The sequence below is a fragment of the Liolophura sinensis genome, chromosome 1 (genome assembly GCF_032854445.1).
Source record: "Liolophura sinensis isolate JHLJ2023 chromosome 1, CUHK_Ljap_v2, whole genome shotgun sequence".
NCBI lineage: Eukaryota > Metazoa > Mollusca > Polyplacophora > Chitonida > Chitonidae > Liolophura > Liolophura sinensis.
Window position 1 is genome coordinate 82,268,922 of NC_088295.1, and position 12,293 is coordinate 82,281,214.

A 12,293-nucleotide genomic window follows, 5' to 3' on the forward strand; every position below is an offset into this window, starting at 1 on the left:
TCGTTGTGCTAATACTTGGGCCAGTGTTGGTAGCACTTGAAGGTACACCAGAAGTACTTGTAGAAAGGAATGATTGTGTAGATGCTACACTTGAGGTTGTGCTCGGCACTGACGTTGGCGTTGTTGTTTCTGTCCCTGTGCTTACAGTCGGGCTACTGGTGCTTGCACTGGGAGTTACAGACGTACTTGTGAAAGGTGATAAAGTTGTCGCACTTAGACCAGTCTTCGCAGATGTAATTCTTGTCGTTGTGCTGATACTAGGACCAGTGGTAGTAGCACTTAAAGTTACACCAGAAGGACTTGTAGAAGGCAATGCTTGTGTAGATGGTACAGTTGAAGTTGTCGTACTCTGCACTGATGGTGTTGTAGTTCCAGCTGTTGTAGTTCCACTTGTTGTACTTCGGCCAGTGTTGGTAGCACTGGGAGGTACACCAGAAGTACTTGTAGAAAGGAATGATTGTGTAGATGCTACACTTGAAGTTGTGCTCGGTACTAACGTTGGCGTTTTTGTTTCTGTTGCTGTGCTTACAGTTGGGCTACTGGTGCTTGCACTTGGAGATACAGACGTACTTGTGAAAGGTGATGAGCTTGCCGTACTTAGACCAGTCGTCGCAGATGTAGTTCCTGTCGTTGTGCTGATACTAGGGCCAGTGGTAGTCACACTTGAAGTTACACCAGAAGGACTTGTAGAAGGCAATGCTTGTGTAGATGGTACAGTTGAAGTTGTCGTACTCTGCACTGATGATGGTGTTGTAGTTCCAGCTGTTGTAGTTCCATTTGTTGTACTTGGTGTCGTTGTGCTAACACTTGGGCCAGTGTTGGTAACACTGGGAGGTACATCAGAAGTGCTTGTAGATAGGAATGATTGTGTAGGTGCTTCACCTGAAGTTGTGCTCGGCACTGATGTTGGCGTTGTTGGTTCTGTCCCTGTGCTTACAGTTGGGCTACTGGTGCTTGCACTTGTAGTTACAGATGTACTTGTGAAGGGTGATGAAGTTGTCGTACTTCGACCAGACGTTGCAGATGTAGTTCCTGTCGTTGTGCTGATACTAGGACCAGTGGTAGTAGCACTTGAAGTTACACCAGAAGGACTTGTAGAAAGCAATGCTTGTGTAGATGGTACAGTTGAAGTTGTCGTACTCTGCTCTGATGATGGTGTTGTAGTTCCAATTGTTGTATTTGGTGTCGTTGTGCTAATACTTGGGCCAGTGTTTGTAGCACTGGGAGGTACACCAGAAGTACTTGTAGATAGGAATGATTCTGTAGATGCTACACTTGAAGTTGTGCTCGGCACTGACGTTAGCGTTGTTGTTTCTGTTGCTATGCTGACAGTTGGGCTACTGGTGCTTGCAGTGGAAAGTACAGCAGACGTACTTGTAAAAGATGATGAAGATGTCGTACTTAGACCAGACGTTGCAGATGTAGTTCCTGCAGTTGTGCTGATACTAGGGTCAGTCGATGTCGCACTTGAAGTTACACCAGAAGGACTTGTAGAAGGCAATGCTTGTGTAGATGGTACAGTTGAAGTTGTCGTACTCTGCACTGATGATGGTGTTGTAGTTCCAGCTGTTGTAGTTGCACTTGGTGTCGTTGTCCTAATACTTGGGCCAGTGTTGGTAGCACTGGAAGGTACACCAGAAGTACCTGTAGAAAGGAATGTTTGTGTAGATGCTAAACTTGAAATTGTGCTCGGCACTGACGTCGGCGTTGTTGTTTCTGTCCCTGTGCTTACAGTTGGGCTACTGCTGCTTGCACTTGGAGTTACAGACGTACTTGTAAAAGGTGATGAAGATTTCGCACTTAGACCAGATGTTGTAGATGTAGTTCCTGTCGTTGTGCTGATACTAGGACCAGTGGTAGTAGCACTTGAAGTTACACCAGAAGGACTTGTAGAAGGCAATGCTTGTGTAGATGGTACAGTTGAAGTTGTCGTACTCTGCACTGATGATGGTGTTGTAGTTCCAGCTGTTGTAGTTCCACTTGTTGTACTTGGTGTCGTTGTGCTAATACTTGGGCCAGCGTTGCTAGCACTGGAAGCTACACCAGAAGTACTTGTAGAAAGGAATGATTGTGTAGATGCTACACTTGAAGTTGTGCTCGGCACTGACGTTGGCGTTGTTGTTTCTGTCCCTGTGCTTACAGTTGGGCTACTGGTGCTTGCACTGGGAGTTACAGACGTACTTGTAAAAGGTGATAAAGTTGTCGCACTTAGACCAGTCGTCGCAGATGTAGTTCCTGTCGTTGTGGTGATACTAGGACCAGTGGTAGTAGTACTTAAAGTTACACCAGAAGGACTTGTAGAAGGCAATGCTTGTGTAGATGGTACAGTTAAAGTTGTTGTATTCTGCACTGATGATGGTGTTGTAGTTTCAGCTGTTGTAGTTCCACTTCTTGTACTTGGCGTGGTTGTGCCAACACTTGGGCCAGTGTTGGTAACACTGGGAGGTACACCAGAAGTACTTGTAGAAAGGAATAATTGTGTAGATGCTACACTTGATGTTGTGCTCGGTACTGACGTTGGCGTTGTTGTTTCTGTTGCTGTGCTTACAGTTGGGCTACTGGTGCTTGCACTTGGAGATACAGACGTACTTGTGAAAGGTGATGAGCTTGTCGTACTTAGACCAGTCGTCGCAGATGTAGTTCCTGTCGTTGTGCTGATACTAGGACCAGTGGTAGTAACACTTGAAGTTACACCAGAAGAACTTGTAGAAGGCAATGCTTGTGTAGATGGTACAGTTAAAGTTGTTGTACTCTGCACTGATGATGGTGTTGTAGTTCCAGCTGTTGTAGTTCCACTCGTTGTACTTGGTGTCGTTGTGCTAATACTTGGGCCAGTGTTGGTATCACTGGGAGGTACACCAGAAGTACTTGTAGAAAGGAATGATTGTGTAGGTGCTACACTTGAAGTTGTGCTCGGCACTGACGTTGGCGTTGTTGTTTCTGTCCCTGTGCTTACAGTTTGGCTACTGGTGCTTGCACTTGGAGTTACAGACGTACTTGTAAAAGGTGATGAAGTTGTCCTACTAAGAGAAGGCGTCGCAGATGTAGTTGCTGTCGTTGTGGTGACACTAGGGTCAGTGGTAGTGGCTCTTAAAGTCACAGGAAAAGTACTTGTAGAAGGCAATGCTTGTGTAGATGGTACAGTTGAAGTTGTTGTACTCTGCACTGATGATGGGGTTGTAGTTTCAGCTGTTGTAGATCCACTTGTTGTACTTGGTGTCGTTGTGCTAACACTTGGGCCAGTGTTGGTAGCACTGGGTGGTACACCAGAAGTACCTGTAGAAAGGAATGTTTGTGTAGATGCTAAACTTGAAATTGTGCTCGGCACTGACGTTGGCGTTGTTGTTTCTGTCCCTGTGCTTACAGCTGGGCTACTGGTGCTTGCACTGGGAGTTACAGACGTACTTGTGAAAGGTGATGAAGATTTCGCACTTAGACCAGATGTTGTAGATGTAGTTCCTGTCGTTGTGCTGATACTAGGACCAGTGGTAGTAGCACTTGAAGTTACACCAGAAGGACTTGTAGAAGGCAATGCTTGTGTAGATGGTACAGTTGAAGTTGTCGTACTCTGCACTGATGATGGTGTTGTAGTTCCAGCTGTTGTAGTTCCACTTGTTGTACTTGGTGTCGTTGTGCTAATACTTGGGCCAGCGTTGCTAGCACTGGAAGGTACACCAGAAGTACTTGTAGAAAGGAATGATTGTGTAGATGCTACACTTGAAGTTGTGCTCGGCACTGACGTTGGCGTTGTTGTTTCTGTCCCTGTGCTTACAGTTGGGCTACTGGTGCTTGCACTTGGAGTTATAGACGTACTTGTAAAAGGTGATAAAGTTGTCGCACTGAGACCAGTCGTCGCAGATGTAGTTCCTGTCGTTGTGCTGATACTAGGACCAGTGGTAGTAGTACTTAAAGTTACACCAGAAGGACTTGTAGAAGGCAATGCTTGTGTAGATGGTACAGTTGAAGTTGTCGTACTCTGCATTGATAATGGTGTTGTAGTTCCAGCTGTTGTAGTTCCAATTGTTGTACTTGGGCCAGTGTTTGTAGCACTGGGAGGTACACCAGAAGTACTTGTAGAAAGGAATGATTGTGTGGGTGCTACACTTGAAGTTGTGCTCGGCACTGACGTTGGCGTTGTTGTTTCTGTCCCTGTGCTTACAGTCGGGCTACTGGTGCCTGCACTTGGAGTTACAGACGTACTTGTGAAAGGTGATGAAGTTGTCGTACTAAGAGAAGGAGTCACAGATGTAGTTCCTGTCGTTGTGGTAATACTAGGGTCAGTGGTAGTGGCACTTGAAGTCACAAGAAAAGTACTTGTAGAAAGCAGTGCTTGTGTAGATGGTACAGTTGAAGTTGTTGTACTCTGCACTGATGATGGTGTTGTAGTTTCAGCTGTTGTAGTTACATTTGTTGTACTTGGTGTCGTTGTGCTAACACTTGGGCCAGTGTTGGTAACACTGGGAGGTACACCAGAAGTGCTTGTAGATAGGAATGATTGAGTAGGTGCTACACTTGAAGTTGTGCTCGGCACTGACGTTCGCGTTGTTGTTTCTGTTGCTGTGCTTACAGTTGGTCTACTGGTGCTTGCACTTGTAGTTACAGACGTACTTGTAAAAGATGATGAAGTTGTCGTACTTAGACCAGACGTTGCAGATGTAGTTCCTGCAGTTGTGCTGATACTAGGGTCAGTCGATGTCGCACTTGAAGTTACACCAGAAGAACTTGTAGAAGGCAATGCTTGTGTAGATGGTACAGTTGAAGTTGTCGTACTCTGCACTGATGATGGTGTTGTAGTTCCAGCTGTTGTAGTTCCACTTGTTGTACTTGGTGTCGTTGTGCTAATACTTGGGCCAGTGTTGGTAACACTGGGAGGTACACCAGAAGTACTTGTAGAAAGGAATGATTGTGTGGATGCTACACTTGAAGTTGTGCTCGGCACTGACGTTGTCGTTGTTGTTTCTGTCCCTGTGCTTACAGTTGGGCTACTGGTGCTTGCACTTGGAGTTACAGACGTACTTGTGAAAGGTGATGAAATTGTCGCACTTAGACCAGTCGTCGCAGATGTAGTTCCTGTCGTTGTGCTAATACTAGGACTAGTGGTAGTAGTACTTAAAGTTACACCAGAAGGACTTGTAGAAGGCAATGCTTGTGTAGATGATACAGTTGAAGTTGTCGTACTCTGCACTGATGATGGTGTTGTAGTTCCAGCTGTTGTAGTTCCACTTGTTGTACTTGGTGTCGTTTTGCTAGTACTTGGGCCAGTGTTGGTAGCACTGGGAGGTACACCAGAAGTACTTGTAGAAAGGAATGATTGTGTAGATGCTACACTTGAAGTTGTTCTCGGCACTGACGTTGGCGTTGTTGTTTCTGTCCCTGTGCTTACAGTCGGGCTACTGGTGTTTGCAGTGGAAATTACAGCAGACGTACTTGTAAAAGATGATGAAGTTGTCGTACTTAGACCAGACGTTGCAGATGTAGTTCCTGCAGTTGTGCTGATACTAGGGTCAGTCGATGTCGCACTTGAAGTCACACCAGAAGGACTTGTAGAAGGCAATGCTTGTGTAGATGGTACAGTTGAAGTTGTCGTACTCTGCACTGATGATGGGGTTGTAGTTCCAGCTGTTGTAGTTCCACTTGTTGTACCTGGTGTCGTTGTGCTAATACTTGGGCCAGTGTTGGTAGAACTGGAAGGTACACCAGAAGTACTTGTAGAAAGGAATGATTGTGTAGATGCTACACTTGAGGTGGTGCTCGGCACTGACGTTGGCGTTCTTATTTCTGTCCCTGTGCTTACAGTCGGGCTACTGGTGCTTGCACTGGGAGTTACAGACGTACTTGTGAAAGGTGATAAAGTTGTCGCACTTAGACCAATCGTCGCAGATGTAATTCTTGTCGTTGTGCTGATACTAGGACCAGTGGTAGTAGCACTTAAAGTTACACCAGAAGGACTTGTAGAAGGCAATGCTTGTGTAGATGGTACAGTTGAAGTTGTCGTACTCTGCACTGATGATGGTATTGTAGTTCCAATTGTTGTACTTGGTGTCGTTGTGCTAATACTTGGGCCAATGTTTGTAGCACTGGGAGGTACACCAAAAGTACTTGTAGATAGGAATGATTCTGTAGATGCTACACTTGAAGTTGTGCTCGGCACTGACGTTAGCGTTGTTGTTTCTGTTGCTATGCTGACAGTTGGGCTACTGGTGATTGCAGTGGAAAGTACAGCAGACGTACTTGTAAAAGATGATGAAGATGTCGTACTTAGACCAGACGTTGCAGATGTAGTTCCTGCAGTTGTGCTGATACTAGGGTCAGTCGATGTCGCACTTGAAGTTACACCAGAAGAACTTGTAGAAGGCAATGCTTGTGTAGATGGTACAGTTGAAGTTGTCGTACTCTGCACTGATGATGGTGTTGTAGTTCCAGCTGTTGTAGTTCCACTTGTTGTACTTGGTGTCGTTGTCCTAATACTTGGGCCAGTGTTGGTAGCACTGGACGGTACACCAGAAGTACTTGTAGAAAGGAATGTTTGTGTAGATGCTAAACTTGAAATTGTGCTCGGCACTGACGTTGGCGTTGTTGTTTCTGTCCCTGTGCTTACAGTTGGGCTACTGGTGCTTGCACTTGGAGTTACAGACGTACTTGTGAAAGGTGATGAAGATTTCGCACTTAGACCAGATGTTGTAGATGTAGTTCCTGTCGTTGTGCTGATACTAGGACCAGTGGTAGTAGCACTTGAAGTTACACCAGAAGGACTTGTAGAAGGCAATGCTTGTGTAGATGGTACAGTTGAAGTTGTACTCTGCACTGATGATGGTGTTGTAGTTCCAGCTGTTGTAGTTCCACTTGTTGTACTTGGTGTCGTTGTGCTAATACTTGGGCCAGCGTTGGTAGCACTGGAAGGTACACCAGAAGTACTTGTAGAAAGGAATGATTGTGTAGATGCTACACTTGAAGTTGTGCTCGGCACTGACGTTGGCGTTGTTGTTTCTGTCCCTGTGCTTACAGTTGGGCTACTGGTGCTTGCACTTGGAGTTACAGACGTACTTGTAAAAGGTGATAAAGTTGTCGCACTTAGACCAGTCGTCGCAGATGTAGTTCCTGTCGTTGTGGTGATACTAGGACCAGTGGTAGTAGTACTTAAAGTTACACCAGAAGGACTTGTAGAAGGCAATGCTTGTGTAGATGGTACAGTTGAAGTTGTCGTACTCTGCACTGATAATGGTGTTGTAGTTCCAGCTGTTGTAGTTCCAATTGTTGTACTTGGGCCAGTGTTGGTAGCACTGGAAGGTACACCAGAAGTACTTGTAGAAAGGAATGATTGTGTAGATGCTACACTTGAAGTTGTGGTCGGTACTAACGTTGGCGTTGTTGTTTCTGTTGCTATGCTTACAGTTGGGCTACTGGTGCTTGCACTTGGAGATACAGACGTACTTGTGAAAGGTGATGAGCTTGTCGTACTTAGACCAGTCGTCGCAGATGTAGTTCCTGTCGTTGTGCTAATATTAGGGCCAGTGGTAGTAACACTTGAAGTTACACCAGAAGAACTTGTAGAAGGCAATGCTTGTGTAGATGGTACAGTTGAAGTTGTTGTACTCTGCACTGATGATGGTGTTGTAGTTCCAGCTGTTGTAGTTCCACTCGTTGTACTTGGTGTCGTTGTGCTAATACTTGGGCCAGTGTTGGTAGCACTGGGTGGTACACCAGAAGTACTTGTAGAAAGGAATGATTGTGTAGGTGCTACACTTGAAGTTGTGCTCGGCACTGACGTTGGCGTTGTTGTTTCTGTCCCTGTGCTTACAGTTTGGCTACTGGTGCTTGCACTTGGAGTTACAGACGTACTTGTAAAAGGTGATGAAGTTGTCCTACTAAGAGAAGGCGTCGCAGATGTAGTTCCTGTCGTTGTGGTGACACTAGGGTCAGTGGTAGTGGCTCTTGAAGTCACAGGAAAAGTACTTGTAGAAGGCAATGCTTGTGTAGATGGTACAGTTGAAGTTGTTGTACTCTGCACTGATGATGGGGTTGTAGTTCCAGCTGTTGTAGATCCACTTGTTGTACTTGGTGTCGTTGTGCTAACACTTGGGCCAGTGTTGGTAGCACTGGAAGGTACACCAGAAGTACTTGTGGAAAGAAATGGTTGTGTGGATGCTACACTTGAAGTTGTGCTCGGCACTGACGTTGGAGTTGTTTCCTTCCCTGTGCTTACAGTTGGGCTACTGGTGCTTGCACTTGGAGTTATAGACGTACTTGTAAAAGGTGATAAAGTTGTCGCACTTAGACCAGTTGTCGCAGATGTCGTTTCTGTCGTTGTGGTAATACTAGGACCAGTGGTGGTAGCACTTAAAGTTACACCAGAAGGACTTGTAGAAGGCAATGCTTGTGTAGATGGTACAGTTGAAGTTGTCGTACTCTGCACTGATGATGGGGTTGTAGTTTCAGGTGTTGTAGTTCCACTTGTTGTACTTGGTGTCGTTGTGCTAATACTTGGGACAGTGTTGGTAACACTGGGAGGTACACCAGAAGTACTTGTAGAAAGGAATGATTGGGTAGATGCTACACTTGAAGTTGTGCTCGGCACTGACGTTCGCGTTGTTGTTTCTGTCCCTGTGCTTACAGTTGGGCTACTGGTGCTTGCACTTGTAGTTACAGACGTACTTGTGAAAGGTGATGAAGTTGTTGTACTTAGACCAGACGTTGGAGGTGTAGTTCCTGTCGTTGTGCTGACACTAGGACCAGTGGTAGTAGCACTTGAAGTTACACCAGAAGGACTTGTAGAAAACAATGCTTGTGTAGATGGTACAGTTGAAGTTGTCGTACTCTGCACTGATGATGGTGTTGTAGTTTCAGCTGTTGTAGTTTCACTTGTTGTACTTGGTGTCGTTGTGCTAATACTTGGGCCAGTGTTGGTAACACTGGGAGGTACACCAGAAGTGCTTGTAGATAGGAATGATTGTGTAGGTTCTACACCTGAAGTTGTGGTCGGCACTGACGTTGGCGTTGTTGTTTCTGTCCCTGTGCTTACAGTTGGGCTACTGGTGCTTGCACTTGGAGTCACAGACGTACTTGTGAAAGGTGATGAAGTTGTCGTACTTAGACCAGCCGTTGCAGGTGTAGTTCCTGTCGTTGTGGTGATACTAGGACCAGTGGTAGTAGTACTTAAAGTTACACCAGAAGGACTTGTAGAAGGCAATACTTGTGTAGATGGTAGAGTTGAAGTTGCCGTACTTTGCAATGATGATGGTGTTGTAGTTCCAGCTGTTGTAGTTCCAATTGTTGTACTTGGTCCAGTGTTGATAGCACTGGGAGGTACACCAGAAGTACTTGTAGAAAGGAATGATTGCGTAGATGCTACACTTGAAGATGTGCTCGGCACTGACGTTAGCGTTTTTGTTTCTGTTGCTATGCTGACAGTCGGGCTACTGGTGCTTGCAGTGGAAATTACAGCAGATGTACTTGTAAAAGATAATAAAGTTGTCGTACTTAGACCAGACGTTGCAGATGTAGTTCCTGTCGTTGTGCTGATACTAGGGTCACCTGGAGTCACAGCAAAATTACTTGTTAAAGGCAATGATTGTGTAGATGGTACAGTTGAAGTTGTACTCTGCACAGATGATGGTGTGGTAGTTTCAGTTGTTGTAGTTCCAGATGCTGTATTTGCTGTGGTTGTGCTAATACTTGGGCCAGTGTTGGTAGCACTGGGAGGTCCACCAGAAGTACTTGTAGAAGGCAATGCTTGTGTAGAGGCTACACTTGAAGTTGTTGTACTCTGCACGGACGATGGCGTTGTTGTTTCTGTTGCTGTGCTGACAGTCGGGCTACTGGTGCTTGTACTCGGAGTTACAGCAGAGATACTTGTAGTTCCAGCTGTTGTAGTTCCAGTTGTTGTACTCGGTGTCGTTGTGCTAATACTTGGGCCAACACTACTTGGACCAGTGTTGGTAGCACTGGGAGGTACACCAGAAGTACTTGTAGAAAAGAATGATTGTGTAGATGCTACACTAGAAGTTGTGCTCGACACTGATGTTACCGTTGTTGTTTCTGTTGCTGTGCTGACAGTTGGGCTACTAATGCTTGCACTCGGAGTTACACCAGAGGTACTTGTAAAAGGTGATGAAGTCGTCGTACTTAGACCAGACGTCACTGATGTAGTCCCTGTCGTTGTGCTGATACTAGGGCCAGTGGTAGTAGCACTTGGAGTTACAGCAGAAGCACTTGTAGAAGGCAATGCTTGTGTAGATGGTAGAGTTGAAGTTGTACTCTGCACTGATGATGGTGTCGTAGTTCCAGTTGCTGTATTTGCTGTCGTTGTGCTAATACTTGGGCCAGTGTTGGTAGCACTGGGAGGTACACCAGAAGTACTTGTAGAAGGCAATGCTTGTGTAGATGCTACACTTGAAGTTATGCTCGGCACTGACGTTGGCGTTGTCGTTTTTGTTGCTATGCTGACAGTTGGGCTACTGGTGCTTGTACTTGGAGTTACAGATGTACTTGTGAAAGGTGATGAAGTTGTCGGAGTTAAACCAGACGTTGCAGATGTAGTTCCTGTCGTTGTGCTGATACTAGGGTCACCTGGAGTTACAGCAAAATTACTTGTTAAAGGCAATGATTGTGTAGATGGTACAGTTGACGTTGTACTCTGCACAGATGATGGTGTGGTAGTTTCAGCTGTTGTAGTTCTAGATGCTGTATTTGCTGTAGTTGTGCTAATACTTGGGCCAGTGTTGGTAGCACTGGGAGGTCCACCAGAAGTACTTGTAGAAGGCAATGTTTGTGTAGAGGCTACACTTGAAGTTGTTGTACTCTGCACGGACGTTGGCGTTGTTGTTTCTGTTGCTGTGCTGACAGTCGGGCTACTGGTGCTTGCACTCGGAGTTACAGCAGAGGTACTTGTAGTTCCAGCTGTTGTAGTTCCAGTTGTTGTACTTGGTGTCGTTGTGCTAATACTTGGGCCAACACTACTTGGACCAGTGTTGGTAGCACTGGGAGGTACACCAGAAGTACTTGTAGAAAGGAATGATTGTGTAGATGATACACTAGAAGTTGTGCTTGACACTGATGTTGCCGTTGTTGTTTCTGTTGCTGTGCTGACAGTTGGGCTACTAATGCTTGCACTCGGAGTTACACCAGAGGTACTTGTTAAAGGTGATGAAGTCGTCGTACTTAGACCAGACGTCACAGATGTAGTCCCTGTTGTTGTGCTGATACTAGGGCCAGTGGTAGTAGCACTCGGAGTTACAGCAGAAGCACTTGTAGAAGGCAATGCTTGTGTAGATGGTAGAGTTGAAGTTGTACTCTGCACTGATGATGGTGTCGTAGTTCCAGTTGCTGTATTTGCTGTCGTTGTGCTAATACTTGGGCCAGTGTTGGTAGCACTGGGAGGTACACCAGAAGTACTTGTAGAAGGCAATGCTTGTGTAGATGCTACACTTGAAGTTATGCTCGGCACTGACGTTGGCGTTGTTGTTTCTGTTGCTATGCTGACAGTTGGGCTACTGGTGCTTGTACTTGGAGTTACAGACGTACTTGTGAAAGGTGATGAAGTTGTCGGAGTTAGACCAGACGTTGCAGATGTAGTTCCTGTCGTTGTGCTGATACTAGGGTCACCTGGATTTACAGCAAAATTACTTGTTAAAGGCAATGATTGTGTAGATGGTACAGTTGAAGTTGTACTCTGCACAGATGATGGTGTGGTAGTTTCAGCTGTTGTAGTTCCAGATGCTGTATTTGCTGTAGTTGTGCTAATACTTGGGCCAGTGTTGGTAGCACTGGGAGGTCCACCAGAAGTACTTGTAGAAGGCAATGTTTGTGTAGAGGCTACACTTGAAATGGTTGTACTCTGCACGGACGTTGGCGTTGTTGTTTCTGTTGCTGTGCCAACAGTCGGGCTACTGGTGCTTGTACTCGGAGTTACAGCAGAGATACTTGAAGTTCCAGCTGTTGTAGTTCCAGTTGTTGTAGTGGGTGTCGTTGTGCTAATACTTGGGCCAACACTACTTGGACCAGTGTTGGTAGCACTGGGAGGTACACCAGAAGTACTTGTAGAAAGGAATGATTGTGTAGATGCTACACTTGAAGTTGTGCTCGAAACTGATGTTGCCGTTGTTGTTTCTGTTGCTGTGCTGACAGTTGGGCTACTAATGCTTGCACTCGGAGTTACACCAGAGGTACGTGTTAAAGGTGATGAAGTCGTCGTACTTAGACCAGAAGTCATAGATGTAGTTCCTGTCGTTGTGCTGATACTAGGGTCACCTGGAGTTACAGCAAAATTACTTGTTAAAGGCAATGATTGTGTAGAT

The 12,293-nt window shown here is 45.7% G+C and overlaps 1 protein-coding gene across 1 annotated transcript in view; it reads right to left on the reverse strand.

Annotated features, from left to right (window-relative positions):
• Positions 1 to 12,293, reverse strand: part of LOC135464676 (mucin-2-like) — a 52,705-nt gene that overhangs the window by 13,042 nt on the left and 27,370 nt on the right. Inside the window, exons 18-23 of the mRNA XM_064742169.1 lie at positions 10,123 to 10,566; positions 8,825 to 9,531; positions 8,407 to 8,512; positions 4,417 to 4,662; positions 3,333 to 3,459; positions 1,364 to 1,487 (exon numbers count right to left, since the gene is read on the reverse strand). Of these exons, the coding sequence (XP_064598239.1) occupies positions 1,364 to 1,487; positions 3,333 to 3,459; positions 4,417 to 4,662; positions 8,407 to 8,512; positions 8,825 to 9,531; positions 10,123 to 10,566 (1,754 nt within the window). The remainder of the gene's footprint in view (positions 1 to 1,363; positions 1,488 to 3,332; positions 3,460 to 4,416; positions 4,663 to 8,406; positions 8,513 to 8,824; positions 9,532 to 10,122; positions 10,567 to 12,293) is intronic.